General features: G+C 43.6%; 1 protein-coding gene across 1 annotated transcript; it reads right to left on the bottom strand.

Moving 5' to 3' along the window:
* Nucleotides 1-1,513: 1,513 nt before the first annotated feature.
* Nucleotides 1,514-18,599, bottom strand: LOC119377495 (SOSS complex subunit B2-like). Its single transcript, XM_049411597.1, is given in 9 exon segments — nucleotides 1,514-1,612; nucleotides 4,051-4,085; nucleotides 4,088-4,108; nucleotides 4,111-4,127; nucleotides 4,210-4,281; nucleotides 12,270-12,350; nucleotides 12,352-12,406; nucleotides 18,027-18,124; nucleotides 18,244-18,599. Coding segments are annotated over 8 exon segments (456 nt in total). The 5' UTR covers nucleotides 18,103-18,124; nucleotides 18,244-18,599.
* Between the last annotated feature and the right edge of the window lie 5,265 nt (nucleotides 18,600-23,864).

Below are 23,864 nucleotides of genomic sequence, written 5' to 3'. Positions count from 1 at the left end.
CTTTAAGTTTTAAAATTTCTCATACTTAGGCAATATAAGATGCTAATAAAAAAAAAATTACAAGTGCGGAAGTGTGGCTTCAAGCTGGTACGGATTTCCACTGAGAAGGTGGTTTCACAGCACAGCAGTCTCGTGGTGCAGTGAAACCATCTTTAAGGCAGGCTAACATTTTGGTAGAATGCCTATTCATTCTTTCTAAGTACTTTCAAATTTTAAATTGTCATGGCGAATTCAACAATGTCATGGTGATTCAACAACTGTAATATGTGCTCGATTATTCACACAGAACTATCCAAAATCAACAGTTAAATATTGGCTCAACAAAAGTGTATTGACAAAATTCAAGGACATTTAAGGACCTACAACAATTTCAGGGTATTCAAGGCCTTGAAAATGCAATTATAAAATTCCAGGTTTTCAAGGGTTTGGAAGGACCGCTACGAACCCTGACTTAAGAACCATTCCGCACGCAATCAAAACCATACGTCTAACGTTTTCTTTTTTCCCCTTCCTGAATCAACATGGGATTGTTAGCACACTATTTTCCGGCAAGGACAAGCAAAAAGTATGAATTAACTGATGATGCAATGGCACTGTTTGAATTAGGCGGCTTTAAAATACACTGGAAACATATTGGGCCAATCAAAAATTTGTAATTTGTTTGAATTAACCGAAAGTTTCAGTTATCAGAGTTTGAATTATCATGAGTATTGTAATTGTGTTTAGCCAGTGTAGCAAACATGAAGATTACACCGCAATGTTACCACCACGTGGATTGACGCATCTGAAGGGAGGAGGGGCAAGTGATTTCTCTATCGGTAAAAGTTGGAGTTTTGTTTGTGAGAATTTTGTTGTGTGTTTGCACTGCAACGAAAATAAACTTGTACCTTACATAAATGGAACTTGACCAATGAGGGAGACGTACATGTACTTTGAAACAAGGTGCAGCCCTACAAAGTGTACACAAGGCCAATAAGTGCTCTAAACAAAGCATGGGGTTTTAACAAAGTCATTTAATCTAATCAAAAACTAGAACACTTCATTTCAATGTTTCAGTGGAAACCGAAAAGATAATGAAGGTGCTGTAACAAAGCAATCCAAACATAGATCGCAGCTGAAGTTGCACTGCAAGGCATTCGCTTATGTGGTTCCCGCTCACTCTACTCTGGGATCAAGCAAAATTACAGTAAGTGGCCAGGGTTATGAATCACATGTGCCACTATTCTCCTTTCAACAACACAGCTGCCAGAGAGCGACACAAGCTGCTGCTTGGTGTGCCCTATCCCATTACAAGTGCAGGGACTGGGGCAGGATACAATAGCAAGGAGGGAGGAGAGGTGTGGCTGTGGAGTAGAAGCCACAAGAAGTGTACAGACTATACAAGGCGCCGAGAGGTCCTCCCCGTGCCCGAGTGTCAGAGCTGAGCCAGTGACACACGCGCCGGCACCGGACTGCACCCTGAAGCGAGCCAGCTGTGAGCTGCCATGTCACGCAACTAGACAATGCACAGCACTCACCTGGGGCTGGTGGGCAGGGCTGCAGCACCTAGGGAGTCGCCACTGGCCCCACCCACTTGTGAAGTTGGCGACCGCCGTTGGTCCACGTTGGCATTCTGCATGCACGCAAAAACAGCAGTCACCATGGGCTATTAGGATGCACTAATGTTGAGTAGCTGGTTGTCATAATGAAAGTTCATAACGTTCAGAACACCTGAATCGAAACAATGTTAAACAAGAGAAAAATGCGACTCTGATATGTCCTATTTAGGTATCTAAGAAACAGATTATTTTGATGATCTCCCAGATAGAAGCAAATGTTAGATACATAGAGCTTCCAACAAGGTCAAAAAAGTCACTCATTAGGCTACCCAAACTGCAGTAACCCTCACTTATACGACTGACTGAAGCCATTTCAGCGCATCTTCTGGGGCAGCTAGAACCTCATTTTGGAGCAGCAAATAAACCTTTTGGAGCAGTTACCAGTCCTACATTTCTGCATGCTATAATTATGCCTCTAAGCTGAAGCAGTTGTGCCACACTAAGCAAAATAAACACAGACATGCAAGTTTATGATATCCAGAAAATGAAAATAACCTACCGCTGACAGCTGCTGACAGCTAAACTTTCGTTAGTATCATGAGCACCGGTCACTTAACATTTTCCCGCAATACACTGAATATTTCTAATCAAAGACGCTTTTCCTGACACTCCAGGTGCAGTAATAGAAGTGCAAGGTGTCCAAATTTTTCTGTGACTTTTTTTCCAATCGAAATGAACTATTCTGATGATGTTGTGCTTTTAGTACAACCTAGGCATTCATTGTGTGACGAAGTACCTGCTGCTCCATAGGCACAATTGTTAGGCTCCTGTTTCGTGGGCAGTTAATAAATACAAGGTTATTAAACCCACTGGTCATTCATGCCCAAAATCTTCCCTGTGCTCTGCATAATTTGCTGTAATGGAAGGCTTCATATTTCATTTTGACAAGCTATTTAGCATAAATTTTTTCGCTGCAGTCGAGAAGCAGGGCCGAGACACTAGCATACTGTGGCTCCGTGCTTTCTCAGCAAAATTCACAGGCAACTGCAGAGGGCGAAACTGTTGATAAATACTGATGGTCGTATAGTATTAAAATTTAGGCCCCCTGCACAAGCTCTTCTAGAAGTCAACTGCACTAGTACTACCAATTTTTGCCATAAAACAAAAAAAACGAAGTGGTCTCTTCAAGCACATACAGATACTTCTCACTGCAATTCTTGAAATATAGCTGGATGCTAGCACTGAGTTCTCTCATTCCTATCGCACATTAGTGGCACTTTGCACTCGGCACTACAAGGGTCATCCAAATGAACCAGGATGTGGTCAAATATGTCCTTACCCTTAGAGCATTTTCGCCATACATGTACGGCATCACCTAACAGGCATCAAAGGGTTTCATCGTACATGTACGGCATAGCCTGTATGTTTAAAACATGTGCCTTTTCGATCATTTCTCTTGCTGACATGTGCTGCCATATTTTGGGAATACGTGGAATTCTTTTTATGCTCCGGTGTCTCTCTGTTGTATTTTTTTTTTTTTTTGCTTCCCAGAGCGGCGCGCCGGCCATCAATTGCCCATCCGAGCGTGTTTGTGGTGCAACTGGTTTAAACATGTGCCTTTTTCAATGATTTCTCTTGGCATGTGCTGCCACGCTTTTTTTCATGCGCCAATGTCTCTCTGTTTTTTTTCTTTCCGAAGCGGTGCGGCAGCTTTCACTTGCGCATCAGAACGCGCGCACCGTCGGTTTTGTCCTTTGGGTGGTTATCGTTTCTCGCGCCCGCAAAGCTGATGGCTGTCTGGTTTCTAATCTCTCAAAGGGTGACCACTTGTACTCTCTCGTTTATTGCACTCCGGGGCGCAATTACATCTATTTCCGTGCGGCGCTAAATTACACAAACGCCGCCGCCGTGGTTGAGTTTCCTGTTTTGGGGAGCGCAAGCATTTTTTACCGGAAAAGTACTCTGGTGTGCTTATTTTTGTATGTCTGTGAGCTATGTTTAATACAATGCATAATTTTTATTTCGAAAAAATCTTATGTTTTTTTTTCAGGATTTTGCTTGATGTTACTACGAATAAACCATGTGTATGTAACAACAAAAATGATCGTTTTGGCACTTCACGGTCATTCAAAAAAAGTTTTAGACAATTTTTTTTCTTAAATAGAATCGTCTGAAGAATTTGTTTCAGCAATAAAAAAATTACACATTTTTGTACTGCATTTCGTGAAAAATCCGACCCTCAAAGGAGTTAAGGAGATTCTCATTACATTAAGAAAAATTACTGGAAGTTGTTCAGTATATTACAAATTAATCAGGGTAGAATGAACAAGGTTTACTGAAAGCTTTTCACACAACAAACAAAAACAAATGCACAACATCACATTCTTAGAGAACACTCTACTAGCCAAAATGCTTTTTAGTTCAGGTGTACACTTAACAGTTCAAGGAATTCTGAGACCCTGTTTCTGGCCTCTGGAATGAATGACAAGTTACGTGAACAAAAACTACTAACCAATTTGGCCTGCAACTGCTGCATGAATTCTGGTTAGGTTCACTCATAAATGGTGTTCACTGAAGGGAAGGCAAAATCTGAAAGAAAAAAAAAGAATGCCACTGAAAAAGCTGCGACAGACAAGACTATTACAAAACATTCACACAAGGCCATACTTACTCTCCAATCTTCTGAATGTCACCCCCTTTACCAGTATACAAAGTAAGACAGCCTTTCCAAAGGGAAGCATATCTAGAAAAAAAAAGAAACATTTTCACAAAGAAGCACTTAGGCTCTGAATGTTAACATCAACACAAACAGCTTTGCAAACGTAGTAAAATCACATACAACAGAATCACGTGGCATACTCTCATGTGAAGTAACTTGCAGCAACTACAAATTCTGACCAACTTCATTTTTGGTCTTGCAGATGCGCACCAAAAAGCATGTGTGTTTAAAAATACTCACAGGGTTCCTTATGTATTTGCCTTTGACGACTCGAAGGCACGAGCAATCCGGCACACCATAATTGAGCATCATTTTTGCAAAATAGCGACGTAGCCAGTACGCATCTGTAAGGTACTGCATGCAGCTACAGAGCTGCACACCGTGCTGATGCTATGGCTGATGATAATGAATTATGGCTGAGCCCTTTGTAATGGGTAGTTAGCTTTAAACCACGTGCTTGTTCCGCAATTCACATGGTGTGACACCTGGTGTGGTTTACGCTTCTGCCACACAATATTACATCTGTTAGCGTGACTCCTCGATCAACATTGCACCTGTATAGGGTCTTTTTCCAGAGAAGTTTAAAGTGCTGGCATGGCTTTGGCAGAATGCTCAACTGCCACGCCAAGTGCCTAGGTTCGATTCAGGCTCGAATTCTGGTTTTTCTTTTTCATTATGTGTGAGGTCAGGTGAATTTTTAATAATATATCAGGGGTTTAACATCCCAAAACCATGATAGATTATGAGAGATGCCGTAATGGAGGGCTCCGGAAATTTCGACCACCTGAAGTTCTTCAACGTGCACCTAAACGTACACAGGCCTCAAACATTTCACCTCCATCGAAAATTGCAGCTGCCGCGTCAGGTGAGTTTTTGTACCCCATGCTGCGCTTTTCATCCTATGAAACACTTGGAGGGGTACTGACACCTCGAAGGCGAGTTTACTCTGCATACATATCTCCTGTATACAGAGGACGGCTCTGAGCAAGTGTGAAGCTCAGCAAATGCTGATATTTATTTTGATATTAAGGTAAATTATCCCATGTTGCACCTACAATATCGACACTAGCTTGACTTCAGGCTACGGTACTAATTCTGGTGACTTCAGGCTAGTTCTCACGACATCAGGTACCAAAACTTCAAAAATGGCCGCTTGTGCGTCACCAATGGAGCCACAGTGCGGAGTGGCCGTGGAAATGTCACGATATCTTGCTCAAGTGCGTGATGAGAAGCTCATACCGTGTTGTGATGTCAGGCTACCAAAGGAACCGAAACTAGCTTTTAAAAGCATACTGTAATTACTTTTTCAGGGCGCACTCACGCTTAGCAGCTCTTTCTAAGCTGTTGAGGGCTTGGCCTTTCATTTGACGCAAGAAAATGACAACTGAAAATTTTCGTGTCAGTACCCCTTTAAGGCTTTCACCTTAAAAACAGCAGCTAGAATATTCTCCTTAAATCACATGAACCTTAAGTTTGTTCAGTTTTTTATCCCAGCCCCCTCACCTTGAAAAGTTTCTTAAAACAAAGAAAATGAAAGAGCTTTCTGAAGCCCAGTTTCCGTATGATCGACAAGGTTTAGAATGCAAAATGACAGCACAGAAGAAATAGGTCAGACACCAGACAGTTCATCTTTCTTCATTTATGCCTTTTTTTTTTGCACTCTTAAAATCTTGTCAAAATGAAGCATCTATTACCATTACATTTTATTACACATTGCCTTCATTAAAAAAAGAAATTAGCTAAGGCAGTGACTACATGCCATATCCACCTCTTATACGATGTCAATTGCTCTTGAAACTGCATGAAATTTCAACAATATTAACACAATTAACTAAGTTTGACTTAGCCTGTTGTGTTAAAACAGAGAATGAAAAGCAACCATGAAATGTGTTTCAAATAGCATCTGAATGATGTAAAATAGAATTACGTATCCATGTATTTTCTAAAAAGGAACACACTCTAATACTTACTAGTGATGTTAGCCTCAGATATGCGTAATGTTTGCTTTTTGATCGACAATGTACACAAGTTTGAACCTACACACCAGTTCAAGATGGCTGGCCCTTTGGCAAGTGGTTCAACTTTGGCCGGGTGGCTGAATCGGGTGACAGACAGACAAACAGACAGACAAACCAAAATTTCTGCATTTTAAGTTCCCCAAGAAAGACTATCGTCTTTAAAACTAGGATGCAGCATCAACCTTGCCATTCGTCACACCATACACTATGTTCGTCCTCAAGTTCGTGTTTATGCAAAGCAGTTTGACAGTATCGAATATGAAGGGACTGTACATGGAGGTGCTGCTTCTGCCATCTAGTGGCATTAAAAAATTATCTTCTGCAAACGTAAACTACCAGTCAGAAGTCAAGAAAAGCAAATTGGGTGTTAGGTACACAACGCAGGTTGAATATAGCACACGTTTAGGCAGGGACAAAGCAAGCAAGGCAAAACAAGCACTTGTGTCATCTTGCTTACTCCATCACTGTCCAAGGGTGAGTTATTCCACTTACCAGTCTGAAATAAGGATCGCCGTGAAAAGTAAGTATGTCCCCAAACTGTTTTCTAGCTCGGGAGAATGTAGAGAGCGAAGACTTAACTTTCATAACACTTAAGTAGAATTTTGACGCAAGTAAAAACAATTGCAGGCCACATAAACAAAACAAAAAATCTAAGAAGAAAAAGAATAGCATAAGTAAGAAAAAAATACTACTACAATATACCATATATATACGTGCAATGCCTGCACCCATGTAAAAGCCGCACCCAGAGCTTTGTTAAAAAGTTCCCCCAAAAATATATTTAAAAAATAATGGCAGCTTCCCACTAGTGGTACCAAGTAGGGATGGTAAAATCGATGAACAATTAATCGATTAAAGGTCCTCAATCAATCGATTAATCGCTGTCGATTTCTGCCTTTCGATTAATCGAATTAATCGATTAAAACTATTCGATCAATCGATTACGGCACCCCCCACTCCCGCTCCCAACCTCGCCCCTTGGCCGGAGCGCATGACTTCGAGGCGCAGATGCCGTGCACATCGCCTCTCTTTCACTTCTTTCACTACAGTGCATACTTCTGCACTAGCAGAACGAGCCCGGAGCTGGCGGTGGCCATACCCCATAGAGAAAGATATGAACTCGCCCTGATCTCCGTCCAACTCCAAGCACTCCCCCAATGCTTCAAGCCCGGGCAAGGAGGCAGCTCCACCCCATCGAGGAAGAAATGAAGTTGGCCGCTTCTCTCCGTCTCACAGTCTACTGCTGCTACTGCGTTCACCTCCTCTCCCTTAAGCTAATTGAGCGTCGACTGAGGATTAGTGATGCAGGACTATCGATAAATTGACTATCGATAGCACCGATAGTTTTCTTTAAACTATCGATAGCGCAAACAAACTATCGATAGTACTACTATCGACAAACTATCGATTGTGCAATCAGTAGTACCATTGTTAATATTACTAGCGGTAGTACTGCCATGCGTGTTTATTGCTTGTTTTGATGTATTCGGGTTTCACCCACAAAGACTGTTAGCAACGTTTGACCGCGCCGCAATGTTTGAGAAGCTTCACGATTGTTTGAGATCATTCTGTTAAAGGGACCGACAACTAACAAGAACATGAAATGAGATGACTGCACTGATGGAAAGATTGTCCATCGCACTGACTCAAACCAACCCTGTTTCTCTCGTGAGAGGTGGATTTATATATTTATTTCTTCATTGAAAGTCGCGAAAAATGACCTTTGGCGCCTCTGGCAGCAAAATCATAAACGGTCCGATGAAGCCGGTCATGTGACCATTGAGTAGTGTATGCATTCGATGACTTTTCTGTTAGTACTGAAATATTGTTCATTTCTTTATATTAAGACATTACTCCATAAAAATGTACATATAGGCCTGCGTTAGTTGTATGCAACAAAGTGGCGCTGCCTTCGCTTGGCGTAATGATCCCATGCCAGGACAAGCCATCCATGACACAGGCCCAGGCAACTTTGGGTGCAGGCGCACACAACGCTGTACAAATACCGAGAAGGTGGATAAAGCCACATCATCTCATTGTAGCAGCTTGCTATTTTTAAAAATGGTTGCAAAGCTCAAAATAAAGGTGGTTAAGCATAGCTGCAGTAACTCCTGCAAAAGCAGAACAACGACAGCTTTCACAAGGGCTAGCGGCATCGCTATCAATTCTCAGCGTTGATGGAGCAAGCCTTCATGCCTGTTTGGAGCCTTTCAGATCGAAAAATACTGCTTATAAAATAACTACGTGCTTTTAGGATAAACCACTGCAGCTACAAACGCTACGAAGGGTAAGCTTCCTGTCGCGCCGTAAAAAACTGGGTCGAGAAAAATCAGTTGTCGGTCCCTTTAAGATTACGCGCCGGACACGAATAGTCAAGTTTATTCAAGAGCTTACGCGAGCACCAGCGATAACGCTGGAAGGGATGATGATGATGTACAAAAGACGACGCGTTCCACCGATGATCAGATTACTTGACGGCCAACAACTGTTCTCGCCGCTTTCAGTGTGCAGCGTGTATCGCTAGTATATTGAGTTTTGATTTTCTGCGCACGAGTTCGCCCAAAGAAAGAGCCGAGTATTTCCCAGTCTTGCTGCAGCATTCTTCACTGTCACAACCATGTGACAATACTATCGATAGTGGTGTGAATAATGATGCTGTTGCTAGCCGGCCATATTCCCAAAACATTGGGATAGCTACTATCAGCTTCGCCTAGTTTATGAGCAATTTTTGGTGAGAAAAATAAATTATTTCCGCAGTGAAAACGGAATATATCCATCAATAAATTCATATTCAAAAAAACCAGTTACAACTTACAATTAACAAACTTAGTTCTTGATATTCTTTTTATTTTGAATTCATAAAATGCAATAGAATTTCATGCCGCGATGTTCCACCACATGTAACGGCTTCCTTTCCGCTACAGCTGAACAGTTTCACTTTACGATCATGTGTCAGCAAAGCACTCTGGTCAAGAACACAAGCATGTCAACTTTCTTGCCCTTCAGCCTGCTCCTCCGGATCCACTATGTACCACGGGCGTGGGGAACCAAGTTTATTCTGCAATTAGTTCGGGCTGTTGATTTTATACTATCGATAGTACCATCAAATTTGTTACTATCGATAGCACTATCGATAGTAATTTTCACCATCGATAGTACCGATAGTACCATTGATAGTTCTGCATCACTACTGAGTATACGTGGGGCTGGCGTGTTATGTTGTGTAATTATTACACATTGGTGGTTATACCACTACCTTTGGGATGTCATAATGCCGGGCAATCGAAAGAGGAGCGCAGTGTGGCGTTGTTCGCTGAAGGTGAGAAAACGAAGACTGCAAGGTGTAATAAATGTGGCAAGCACTTCTCGAAGCCAGCGACGAAGACTAAGATATCACCAGCTGCACGCCCACTCTATTCACGTGCCAAAGAGCCACCTCCCAAAGAAAGGTGGTAACGACGAAGGTGACAGTGTTGAAGAACCCTATCCTGACGACACCAATCCGCCTCTTCGGGTAAGTTATCAGTATCTCGCTATTTAGCCACAGCCATCTCCCGACGACGGGTCCTTGTGTCCAGTGTGCGAAAATTCCCACTTTCACACACTGGACACAAGGGGCCCGTCGTCGACACTTTCGAAAGTGGGAATTTTCAATCATCAGCAAGTCTGAAAAAAGATTTGGGTACATATCAAACACGAACGATGCCTCTCAAACAAAGAGGTATCGCTTTGAAAGCACCCATAAAAAATGTCGATTAAGTGATTAAAACATTCCACTGAAAGCAATTAATCAATTAAAGGCTAAACCGATTAACGATTTAAAATTTTAATCAACCGTCCCTAGTACCAAGCCTGAAGGAAGAGCAGTGCTGGGCGGCGTTCCATTTTTTTCTTTATTTTCCCCTTCTTTCCTTCGCTTTCTCGCTCTTCTATATTGTTTCTCTCTCTCTATTTACCACTTCCTCTTTCTTCCTATCTCTTTCTCTCTTCTTTCTCTTTCAGTTCTCTTTTCGTGTCTGTTTCTGTCTATCTCTTTGTCTGTCTTTGTATTTTTATGTCTTTACTCCCTTATTTCTCTCTATTTTTCTTTCTATCACTTTCTTTCTTCTGTTTCTCTTTCTTTTTATCTATTTCTTTCTCTCTCTCTTTCACGTATTTCACTTGCTCCACTTCGCCGAACACTACGATCGCACCTGCTGTACTCAGTACTGGGGCGAGCCCAATTCCTGTGGCACATACCCACCTGGGAAGTGTTGCACGATGGAGTACAATTTACCGATAGCTTAAAAAGCTTCGCTGTTATAATTACCCATGTTTTAGCCGCACCCTTGATTTTTGATAAGGTTCGCAGTGTTGTCTGCCGTGTACTGCGAGAATTCTGGAGCTTTTTTTTTTTTGAAATTGATGAAAATGTGTGCTACGATGGCACTCCCAAGAAGAGAGAGAGCAAGAAGAGAGAGAGAAATGCTTTAACGAAATGCTGGAAGGTCACTCACAAACACATGCAGAGAGGTGCGCTCTCCGAGGCAAGAACAGCATGTTCCCAGAGATAGAAGACTCATCTCTGCAGTACGTAACGAAGTCACGGAGCAATGGCTATGCTATTTCAACAGATATGCTGGCCGTAAAAACGCTTCACATTGCACAAGAGAAATGGATTCCGGTTAGAGCGTTTAAAGCCAGCAATGGATGCATCTATCTGGTGCTTTAGGAAGTAAAACAATTTTTCTCTACACCATTGCACAACTATGTGCCAATGCATGCTTAGAAGTGAAAAAAAAAAGTGTTGTTTATTTATTTATTATTTTTTAGCTTCTCCATGCGAGTACTGCAGTTAAATAAAGGCAAATACCACCAGAAATATTACAAAAAAGAAATGTTATGTCCTTTTCTCCATGTAATGACCGCATCCTAGTGAGGCAGAACTATCGACAGCACTGTCGATACTATCGATAGTTGAGTCACCATCAAACTATCGATGGTAAAAAAAACTACCAATAGTGCTCTCAATAGCAAGTTTGACAGTACTAAGTATAAATCAACCGCACGAACTCACTAAGCATAAACTTTGTTCCCCAAGTGCGTGGTATATGGTGGAGCAGGCTGAAGGGCAGGAAAGTTGACATACTTGTGTTCCTTCACCAGAATGCTCGGCTGACACATGATAATTAAGTTTAAGTTCATCTCTAGTGGAAGGGTAGCTGTTACATATGGCGGAACTGTACGGCTTCAAATTTATATTGCATTTTGTGATTCAATATAACAATTTCAAGAATAATTGTTGGGGTTTCACATCCCAACATAAAACTATCAAGAACTCAGCTGGTTAATTGTAAGATTAACTGGTTACTTTGAATGTAAATTTTTTATGGGAATATTCAGGCATTTTTGCTGCAAAAATTCTTTGGCCAAAATACTGCTCACAAATTTAACTATCTGATCACTGCTTACAGTAGGCTATCGCAAATGTTTGACAATATTGTTGGCCAACAACGACATAATTATTCACAGCACAATCAATAGTACTATTGAGAGTTTATCGATAGTAGCACTATAGAGAGTTTGCTTACACTATCGATGCTATCTATAGTGAATGTACCGATAGTTTGCATCACTACCACATCTTCATTTTCACCCCTAATCTCGGAAAAAAATCTACAGTCATTACACGAGTATAACGGTATTTCAACAACAGTGTCTGAAACATTTTGGTTGCACATGCAGCAAACAGGGCTTCCAGGTTTGTGTCAGGACATTTTTAACGTTTGCAGTTTATACCCCTTCATGTTTCCTTCGCACCATTTTTCTTTCTATATGTGGCCAGTTACCAATTCCTTTTTTACAAGTGCCATAATATCTAAACCAGACAAGCTTTTGCTGAACCTTTCCTTTGAACTCTCTCCATTGTAATGCCTGCGGGCGCTGCGGGTAACGTGATATGTACTAAAAACAAACCGTCGACTTCAAAAGAATTTCCACAGAAGCTGTACTGACCCCTTGGTAAGCTTGCAAATGTCACCCTGCTGAATACATGTGCCCGGTTCATCCCAAACAGAGACATTAATTGATCCTGATGTCAGCCACCCTGCACGTCCGAACTTCATGGCCTTCTTTGGTCATGTTTGGCCGCCCTAGAAAAAATAGAAAATAGAGCATTCAACGCCATTCATTTTACTTGTTCTTCACAAAAGTTACACCATGTCCAAGGAGAAACGTTACTAAAGGACCATATGATCAACACACGCAAAGAACAGAACAGTTAAACATTGCGATGTGAGAATCACAAAACCAATGTAGTTAAAAACTGCAAAAGTTATATGCACTTCAGCTGCATTTTCACCTTTGCTGTCACAATGCTCATATAATGTAGGACAGGGGAGTGAAGTGGCATGCACAATGACTAGACCAACAACTGTTATCAGCACAGTTGTGCAACAACAACTGGAGTTAGAACAAAGTTACTAGTCCAGTTGTGCGTGCCACTTCTCTGTCCTTCGTTCCGTTGGCAGGTTCCAATCCTCAAGAAAATGTAACAAGTGACCAAGATCACAACTCTACTGTCATATAATCTGCAAAGAGATGTTTTTAGACCACTGTGGCACAGGGCTTAAAGTCTCCTTTCATTGAAGGGGGTGCTCGCTCGCTCAGGGCGGCAATATATTATATATATATATATTGCATGCACTGGTCACTTTTTTTTTTGTACTTCGAGGGCTTTCTTTTGCAGCTTGGAAAACGGTACACGTGGACTTTCTTATTGCAAGTAATGCAAGGGGGCTTGTGAAGATGCTCTCGAACACTGCACATCCCGTTTCTTGCCTAAAGTCAATATTAGCAATTAGTTAAATAATCTTAATAACCAAACTAATTAATTACAAAACAAAAAAATTCTGCAGGGTGTTACGACCGTCCCCAGCTTGGAATTCTTTCAACGTTTGCGAACCAGACAAGGAGACCGTCGACGCATTCAGGGGTAGCATGCACCTGTGACGACCTCACAGCCAAGCGAGAGCCAGGTCAACGGATCGGTCTTGCGCGGAGAGGACGAGTATGTCGTCGACCCCTTCCCCATCTCCCCATTCAGGTTCTTCCCCTCGCCGTGAGAATTCTGGAATCTGCTGTGTGCAAGGTCTTGGTGTTGTGAGCTCGTGACCATATTTGGGCATCGTTTGAGGTTTTTGTGACCATATTTGGCATCGTGTTAGTTTGTGCCCTCTCCAAGTGTGGTGTCTTTCCACTCCCTCGTGGGCAAGGCGCCGAGACGGGACGTATTGGCTGAAGATGCGGACAATGCGCCCATGGTTGACGACGCGGCGCTATAAAGGCCGAAGACGTTCTGTATGTGTCTCTTGTTACTCGTCACTTGTCGCTTGATCCCTTGATCATTTTACCATGTAAATAATCTCTTTCGTTCGTACGAGCGCCTCCTCTCTGAATTGGCGGGACGAAGGGTCCGATGACAGAGGCCAGCTACCAATGATGAGACCCGCAGGACCCGGAGTCCCAACAAGGGCGTGAGGTGACTGCCAGCAATATGCACCGTTTCACTCGCCTGCCTCTAAATTGTATTTTTTTTAAGCCTTGGCACAAGTTAGCTGGGACACCCGGTGTGTGTGTGTTGTGTATGGTGTGTGTGTGTGCGCGCGTGCGTGTGTGTGTTAGTCGCCATTCTCATAGGCCACAGATGTCCTGTCTGGAACAATCACAGTGTAGTGAAGGAGCCAACTCTCTTTGAACTGAACAACACATAGAAGGTTATAGAAATAAATGTATTATCCTCGCATATTTCCGGCATTTATTCAATGTGCCGATCCAATCAAGCACTAAAAAAATTGGCATTTGGGATACAACTTTTTAAAAATAACTCTGGATGTAAAGGATTAAGGTATGAGGCCAAGTGCAAAGAGCAAATTTTTTTTTTCAGAACGTCCTTTTTTTGGTTTTTGGTTATGTATGATGTACACTTTATCGCCCATCATTTGCTGCATGAAGTTTCTGTTCACGCAGTTTCTTTCAAAAGATACAAGCAAAAATGTTAGACCACCCGCTGTCTAAGAAACCAAAACTGAAGTGCCAGGTTTGTGTGCATCATAAGATTAGCTTGATACTTAATATTTTGATGGTTATTTAACAATCATATATCAAGTGCGAACATGTAATAATGCTGTAATAGCATTGTCACCACATCATTTTTAATCATAATAGTTAAACTTCTCACCAGGTGGACGTAACATCGTATATGTGTTCTTTAGCTGAAGGACACTTATGTGCCTGTCAATCAACAAATGCTTTGTGTGACACTGGCTCATTTCAATAATGGCAACAGAAGCACATTTGACATTTTGAAGCAAGTTGGCATATCGAGCCTGGCCTCTACACTGCAAAAAGCTTGCCTCACAAATGATTGGCACCGCATCGTGAAAGCATCCCATCTTGAAAGCTGCAGAGCGAGCTAGAAAAAAAATTGTGAGGTGCCGCTTGAGCAAGGGCATACGACAGCAGGTCCGGGATGGAACTAGCAACAAATATCGAGGACTTTAGCGCTCCTGATCACCTTGTGTAAGCGCTGCACCTGTTTCAAATCTTTCTTGTTGATTTTCTCAGAACTTATATTTCTGGCATTCTTCCGTAAGCGAACAGTTATAACTTTTTGCTAAAAAGGATTTTTCACTGAAACATAACACACTTCCTTATAACATTAGTAGGTGTGCAATGAACTTTAGTAAGCAAAATCGTGCCACAAGATTTAATATGGCTGCCTGTTATACGAAGGTGCCCCAAGTGTTTAGTGCATAGTTTTTTGGTTATTTAATCACTGTGTATTTAATATTCATCTTATCTCATTTGTCTTGCTTCATTGCACTGAACAAGGCTTCTTTTATGTCCCTACAAAAAAATTAGGTTTTTTTATTACGAGGAATGTGAGTAAGGAGTGTTTGCGTAAGGCCCATTTTTAATGAAATTTTTCAGTTATGAAAAATTAACAAAAAATGGACATGCTTTATAATGCTCACATATGCTAAAAAGGTGTGCTTTATAATGTAGACTAATAGTCTCCAGTGCTTATCGCTTAAAAAAAAAAATTTCTGACACTTGGCCTCATACCTTAAAGATATAATGAGCTGAAAGCAGATAAATAGCTGCAATGCAGAACATACATTAGTTGACACTGCATTGAGAACCCCAGGCACGACAACGCTATATTTCTTTCACACCTACTTGCATAAAAAAGTAGGCATGTGTCTTTGACATTATACCAGGCTTGTAATGCACCAACTAAAGGATGAAAATTAACTGGTAACCTTTTGAGACCAAGGTCAACCTTCACTGATTCACGATGAGGTAGCTCCACGCTCAGGTGCCTCGTGAAACAGTATGCTGTGCCAAGGAGCTTATTCGAACAGGGTGGTAGCCTGTGGTAAGCAGTGTCTCGGGAACCGCATTCAGCTCTACGACAATACGTGTTGTTTTGTGGACGCCACGTCAACCGAATAATCGTGATTAAATCATTATTCGAAAAATTGGGGAGTTCCCCCCACACAAATTACTACTGGTAAAAAAATAAGCTCCAATGCTTATCAAATGGGTGCTGCAGAGCTAGAGCTGACCTGGCGAAGGGGGTGCCGAGCCCCTCCTTAAAAAATGGAGGGGGGGGGGCAGCTTGGAAACCCCTCGACTTTAACTTTGCCGTGGCGGGTGACCAGCACCATAAACTAACCACAGCTACTGTGTTATAGTGTTCAGTTAACAAGACAGCAGACATTCTAATTGTAAGACTGAAAACTTTCCTATTGTAATCAATGCTCCACAGATATTACGCAGTAGAAAAAAAATTCCTGCCATCTCCCCGTAAAGGGAACCCTGAGTAGTATGCGAAGCAGCCATGAGTCGACATAGATTTCTGTAAATGTTTTATTTTCTTCATCACTGTTCATGGTCCTTCTATTCGAGGTTCCCCTGATATTGTTACTCGTCATATATGACTGTAAGCTCAGGAGAACGGTTCCCCTGATGTTGTTACTCATCATATATGACTTTAAGCTCAGGGGAACGTTTTCCCTTGAGTATAACGGCCTTGTGGTCCATAAAGTATAACCTTAATGGCTCTTGTTGCGAAGGTTGCAGCTTGAAGTTTGAGAATGCGATGTCAACGCGGCCATTTCGCTTCGGCTTCGCGAGCCCGCCGCTCCGGATCGGCTGGGGCACTGGCTACGTTGACGCGACGCCGGGGAGACAGGCCTCATTCATAAGCTGCTTCGCATCTAAGGGTACCTTGCATGATTTATGGCGTAGTGGATACCTTGCATGAATGACGATGATTTATGGTGTAGTGGGTACCTTGAATGATTTATGCTAAAGCACGCACCGCAGTGGAGCGAGCACTCTATCGCACGTCCATATGTCAGGCAAACATTCCTTTCTGCACGCCATGCGCGAGCTCTCCGCTCGTGCGAAAATTTCGTTCTCTTCTTTCTTCCATATATCTAATGGCACCGTTTTCTCAGGCAAACATTCCTTTCTGCACACCATGCGCAAGCTCTCCTCTCGTGCCAGCACTTCGTTCTTTTCTTTCTTTCATACATCTAGTGGCACGCGTGGCACTGGTCACGCCGGGGGACAGGCCTCGTTCATAAGCTGCTTCGCATCTAAAAGTTGACTTGAGTCCTTCAATACTTGCACCAAAGGCATAAGGGTCTACAATGTCGCTTCATGCCCCAAATGGCCCACAAATGCTATGCATAAAAACGCGTCCTCCCGAAAAGCTTTTATGCAATGTTCCGAAGATAAATTACCGAGAATGTAGCTTGGATATTAAAGTTTCAGTTGGCTGTCAGCGCTCGTCCGAGTTTTCTTCGTATGTTGTTATCTTTGTCCTGTTGCTTTTATACACAAGAAGCTCTCATGCACTTGACTTTGCACTTGAGGAGTGTGGATATAATTTCTCAGCCAAATACACCTCATGAAAGGTGTAACATAATACTTCGACAGTTCAACGGCCACTGACTGTACAGAAAAGCTCGAACTATGTGCTCAAACAGCCGCCACCGCCACTTCTAGTAATTCAATATTTTGGTTTAATTAGCTGTACAGTGGGTTACGAGGGTTTTTAACGTGAACCTAAATCTACTAAGCGCCGAGCGTTTTTCATTTCGTGTCCGTCCATACCGGGGATCGAACCAGAGACTTCGTGCTGAGCAACCGTGACGGGTGCGACTTCTAATACGCTGTCGCGCGGTGCCCTTGCGATCGCGATTGAGCACGAGCGGGATCTAACTCATCAGTCGCGAATCGCTCACGCGGTCGGCAAATTCGATCCGGGTCGGGCTCGGTCACCATCTAAAAGTGCACCGCGTGACAACAGTACATAATACACCACAGAAATGAAAATTAATCGCCAGCGAAGTATGTTACCCAGCGTCGGACAAAACAGACGAAGGCCATTCACATCATGTTCTCACGGAGACTTGTTCACATCTGACCGAATTCAGGCAGTTAAGTCAGACAAGCCCGCTCAATAGCATAGTGCTGCTGTAATATAAGGCTCGTAAAGCGGTCTACGTCGCCCACGCTGAAAGTAAACATGAGACAAAATCAATGCGACGACAATCGGTGGAACAAGCGCCTGCGCCAGCTGCAGTAGCCGAGCTGTTGATAGCAATTAAATGTAACGATGCAATGCAATCGCGTTTGTACTGCTAGTGCTGACCAAAGGTACCCTCCTTTTCACAAATAGGATCGAATGTTTCTCACCTATTTCCAGTACGATGAATATAATACTGAGGTTTTTCATCCCTGGCTTCAAATCTCGTATTGTTGTCGGCTCCATTATTTCCGGTGCGTCCGGAGGCCTGCACGAAAAATCGGGACGAGAACCATGTTGACCAGTCGCAAAGTTCCAGCAACATCGAACGCGCACATGCGGCGAACCAAGTCTCGTGCGCCAAGCGCGTGAAGCCAGCTCGCTTACCTGTTTGAGAATATCGTCACGAGGATCACGACAGTCGCGCTAACGGCGTACGCCTATCGTGCACGACCGCATGGCTACAGGCTTTATTTCGGCGCAATTACAGAACCTACGTTCATACGGTGAATTGTTAAGTGTTCAGCGTAAAGAAAATAAACTAGTCGCGAAATAACATAACGCCCTATCGCGTAGTGGCATCAGCTTCCACTGTGCACAACGCCTGCCATCACAAAATGCCGCAAATCTACGTCTCTGTGGTCTTTGCGTGTGTGCGGGGTTGTGCGTGCCAGTGCGGGCGGCGGCGGCGGCGACACGCGAGAAATGCAGCGATGCTGGCGATGCGCATGCGGCTAGAGAACACCTACTCAAGCCACTGGGGCGTAGTGCGTAGTGCCGCACGCGCGTCAGCGCACGTTGTTGAAAAATCTGTTCGTGGCGCTGCAAGCGGTGTCACGAACATCGCTTCGAGAAGAACCGCTAATGCCGCTAATGTTTGCGCTCAGTTTAACTGCTATTCATTCGGTGTTTGCAATTATTCTGTGCTGTGCATGCTGTCTTTTGGCTGAACCTGGTGTATTTACCTGGCATTTTTCGCGTTTTGATTTTTGCATGATTATTTGCATGATAAATCTGACTACATGATTAGCGAATCAACAAAAATTTCGTAATTACGATACAACTAATTGCGTTTCATCACATGTTGTAATTTATGAATTGCAGCCGGTGAGCGTTCACTTCGAGTCGATAGCATAGCGGGGGGGTTCAATGCATGTTCGTGCGTGCGTTTGTATGTGTGCGTTTATACACATGAAAAATGGAAAAAATTTGGGCGGCGTTTGAACATTGCATTGCGGTAAACCCACTATCTGAAAACTCGAATCTTTATTTTTTTTTTCTAGGCATCGAGGGCATTGGTAAGTGTGCGAAAATGCATTCCCAAATATTATGCTAAAACAAATTATGCGAAGCAAAAATCTTGTTTCAACTGAGCCATTATATATGTACTGAACATATTATATATTATACACCTCGAGGACGCGGGTACGATTCCGGGCCACGGCACCCTCATTCTGATGGGGGCGAAATGCAAGAATACTTACTTACCTCTAGGTGTACGTTGAAGTACTTCATGCAGGTAGTCGATATTTATCCGGAGTCCTTCACTACGGCGTGCTTCATAGGGTCACATTCCATGCCAAATCAACCAACCATTTCCCGACCCTTATAAATATCGCTAAAAAAATTCCACGTTTTTGTTGAAGCTCAAAACTCCTGCTCGTTCATTTTTGCTGCCAAAAAGTGTCCCCGTTTTAGTGAGGGTTTACTTTGTGCCGACTGGCCAAGAAAGCATCAAAGAACATTTTTTAACAGCGGAGCTGTTTAAGCCGGCCGTAATCTGTTCAACGCGAACAAAAAACTTCGCGCCGCGTTGACGTCACCACGCGTTGCCTAGCAACTGGCTGCACAGCTGTGCTCCTACTTCAACTAGCCCGTACTATGCCACCATACCCGTACACTGATCCGCCGCCAGCCCGCCTGCCTGGACACTGCGCGCTACCGCTCGGTCGCACCAGACGTGACGTCACGGCCAACTGCGCATGCGCTCCTTCGTTCTGTATGGAGCCGGCGCGCGGCGCCAGACGCAGACATGACGTACGAGACCGCTGCCAAGCGAGACTACGTATTACGGCCGAAACGGCGAGAGGTGACTGTGCTGGACTCGACCGGAACTTGGCATCACTTGGCATTACTTCGTATAACTTATGGTACATTCGACTGGGCGCCGCCACGCTCTGACATCACTTGGCTAGGTGGCTAGAAGGGGAGGTGTGCTGAGCGCGGCGGCCAGCCATAGGAGAGGGTGGTCCTCTTTCGCGTGATCGCCGCTAGGGCACAACATAGCGCTGCCATCTGGGGCCCGTCAGCGTTTCCGCGGCACTAATCCGGCTGTCAACACCTGGCCGGCGGTTTGTAGTTGTGTAGTTGCTGCGAAGTGTTGGCGTGTTCTGTTTATTCATGAGTGCTGTGTGCTGGCAAAGATGCCGTCTATCTCAAAGAAAAAAACTCGGCGTTATTGGTGCTTCGTGCCAGGGTGTGATTCCGGCTACAGATCTTGTTCGGAAAAGTGTCCCTTTTCCACGCACCGACTTGCCACGAACTGTTCTTGAAGTGGGCATGCGCCATACCGAGGGCTGACAAACCGCTTCAAGAGAATTCTGCTGTTTGCGCAAAGCATTTGCGCAAACAGCAGAATGAATGATAAAAAGTCAAAGAAATTAATGACAAAAAAGTCAAAAGAAGAAAGCCATGTGTGATATGAGACAAGCCGCGGAAACGATCAAGTGCGTTCTGTTGTACACAATAAAGTTTCTTTACCTAGTAACATATGTTGCGTTTATTTATTTGGATCTGAATTGATCGAGCCTGAAAAGACCACCGAACGTTGTATTACCATGTGCCATGGTTTAATCCTGATTTGGTTGGCGTAAATCAAGTTATCTGCTTTCGCACGAGGCGCACGAATAAAATGATCAGAGCGCATTGGAGCATAATTAGGCCCCCAGGGCCGTAACTAAAAGGGGGGGGGGGGGGGGGTTATGACACCCCCCGAAATTTTTTCATGCTTTATTTATTTATCTATCATAGTACCCACAGCACCCAAGGGCATATTACAGTGGGGGGGGGGGGGGGAGAATACAATATTTCGATACAGAATACAGATTCCAACTCTTTAACATTGCAATAAACGCAATTCACTGTCAACTTACGTAGTGATACATGGGATATACACAATGTAAATCGGGTTCATAGCACAGTTTTGTCCTTACACAACCGCGCCAGTACACTACTGGAGACCGAGCACTGAACTTGAAAATACTTCATGTGAAGTAATTTCTGCTACTTCAGGAGACAACCTATTCCACTTGCTTATCGTCCTCGGAAAAAGCGACATTTTAAATGCGTCAGTCGGGCAGCTTATTTCCTTTATCTTATTGGCATGATGTAATCGCAGCGAAACGTAATCCGGTTTGTGAAAGTATCGCGAGGGGTCCAGACCGGTACGGTCGTGAAATACGTTATGAAATTTCAACCGCAGATATTCCCTTCGTCTGTGTAGAAGTTCCCAACCAAGCCTTACTTTTGCTTTTGGAACACTGAAATTCCTGGTATAGTCAGAGCAGACAAACCGAACAGCCATGTTCTGAATTCTTTCTAAATTGGACACGTCGCCTCCCTTCCACGGATCCCACACAACACAAGCGTAATCTAAGATAGATCGAACGTTAGACATGTACAGTTGAGTCTTGGCCTCAAATGGTAACTTTTTTGCATTTCTGCGCAGGAAACCTAGCACACGCCCAGCTTTAATTGTGACGTGATTGATGTGACGGCTCCAGGAAAGGTCTGGTGTGAAATATACACGAAGATGCTTGTGTTCGCGAACTGATAGCAGCTTGGTTGAATTTATAACATAAAAAGAGTCATGGGCGGCCTTTTCCTAGTGAAACACATATGCACTGTTTTTTTTTTTTTTCATTAATAAACATACGCCGCCTATCACACCATTCTAAAACCCTGTCGAGGTCGTTTTGGAGAGTAGTGCAATCATGGGAGCTATGTATAATTCTGTACAAAACGCAGTCATCGGCAGATAATTTGATATGTGATGAAATACCGGAACAAATGTCATTTATGTAGATGAGGAACAATAGCGGACCCAAGACTGACCCATGGTGCACGCTAGAGGACACATCAACTTCCCGGGATGCGTCTTACTATTGATAACGACCTTCTGCCTTCTCAAATTTAAATACTCGTTTATCCAGTTCACAATTAACTGTATCGTTCACATTATACATTTTTAGTTTTTCAATTGTTAAAGAGTGGGCGTGCAACGCCAAAGGCTTTTTTTTTTAATCTAGGAAGAAGCAGTCAACGGAGAAACCCTTATCTAAAGCACAGGATAAGTCGTGTGCCCATTCAAGTAATTGTGTTGTACAGGAAAAACGACTGCGAAAACCGTGCTGCTGAGGATTAAGTAAGGAATGCGTGTTCATATGAGTCATAATAGAACATGTTCAAGTATTTTGCATGCAACACTTGTAAGGGCAATGGGCCTATAATTTAAAACACTACTTTGCGGTCCACTCTTGTGAACAGGCACTAAATTAGCAAGTCATATAGTCATCGGGTAATGAAGATTATTCTAAAGACTTTTCGGGTGACACTAAAATACTTGCACGCCTTCAGAGCGACCACCACTTGCTTTCCGTCGGAACAAAACGCGGCTCTGTACCCCGTATTTCAAAACCGCATAACAGTAGCGCAATACAAGCTGTGCGCTAAGGAACTGCATTATCAGCTAAAGTTTTATATAATTTGGTAACGCACTTCTACTGAAGCGTTCTCCCTGCCGAGGACGGATAACGGCCACGTTCGCTGACGGCGCCCCCGACGACAGCGCCGCCCCACGGCATTCACGCGAATGGCGGCCAACGTTTGCCGCCCGGTTCCGGTCATCACACCTCCCCTTCTAGCCACCCTAACGTGGCATCACTTCGTACTTGGCATAACTTCGTATGGCCAGGACCAGCTAGGAAACGATCAGCTCCGCTGTGCATTTAGCCTTTCGTCATTAATGCAAGCTACGCCCGGCGTTTAAGGGCGTAGCACTCTACACTCTAAGCCAAAATCGAGTATTTTGGGAGTGTTTCTGCCACACAGCAACAATCGTCATCCACCTCGCGTGCTTTCCTCGCGTTATCACCGCGGTCGCGGCACTTCCCGGTCACGAACGGCACGCGCGTTATCAGCGTGACATAGCATTCTTGACAGGAAAGTGACGAGAGCTGGGTTTTCAAGAAAGGAAACGCGAGCAAGCCAGATGACGATTATTGTTGTGTGGCAAATACTCCCCAAATACTCGATTTTGGCTTATATATAGAGTGTAGGGGCCGCGGGCCTGTCGTCCATTCGTAGATCTCATATGTCATGCTCAGGCCTAAAACAAGGCTAGCAACGCTGAAAACCGAGTTGAAGAAACGAACAAGGTATAAAATAATATAATTAACAAAATAACCAAGAACTTAAAATTAAAATCGATAAAAACGCTTCAGAAACATCCGGCTGACACCCGCGCCGCGAAAGAGAGAGGGCTCCACCGCCTCGCCAAGCTCGCGACTGCTCCTCTCACCGGCGATTCTACGGCGCCTTCGTCACTACATCTGAAGGGGAAACAACCTGACGGAACTCGCTGCAGACGACACGTATCTCAACTGCCGTAACAACCAGAAAGTCGACAAAGAGCAGCAAAAAGTAGCGCGCATGTGGCACACCGAGCTTGCGAATCTCATTAACAAAATTCTACTCGTGCCGGGGAAGCACTATTTTCTTACCTCAAACAGCGACGTCATCGACGGTTTGGAAAACGGAGCACTGGGAACTCTACGAACGGGAATCTCTGGGTGCCCTTACTACGCACTTCCACAGGTTTCACAGTAGTGGAGCTGCATTTAGCGCAGGATTTAGAACTACACCAATCGCTACAGAAGAACGACATTAGCGTTTTTTTTTTCAAAGGACTATTGAGTGATGCAGTCAATAAAATGGTGTTCGGTGAAAAG

This window comes from Rhipicephalus sanguineus, unplaced genomic scaffold, assembly GCF_013339695.2.
Source record: "Rhipicephalus sanguineus isolate Rsan-2018 unplaced genomic scaffold, BIME_Rsan_1.4 Seq480, whole genome shotgun sequence".
NCBI classification, from domain to species: Eukaryota; Metazoa; Arthropoda; class Arachnida; order Ixodida; family Ixodidae; genus Rhipicephalus; species Rhipicephalus sanguineus.
The sequence above is the reverse complement of the archived record's forward strand: the minus strand, read 5'-3'. Positions and strand labels throughout refer to the sequence as shown.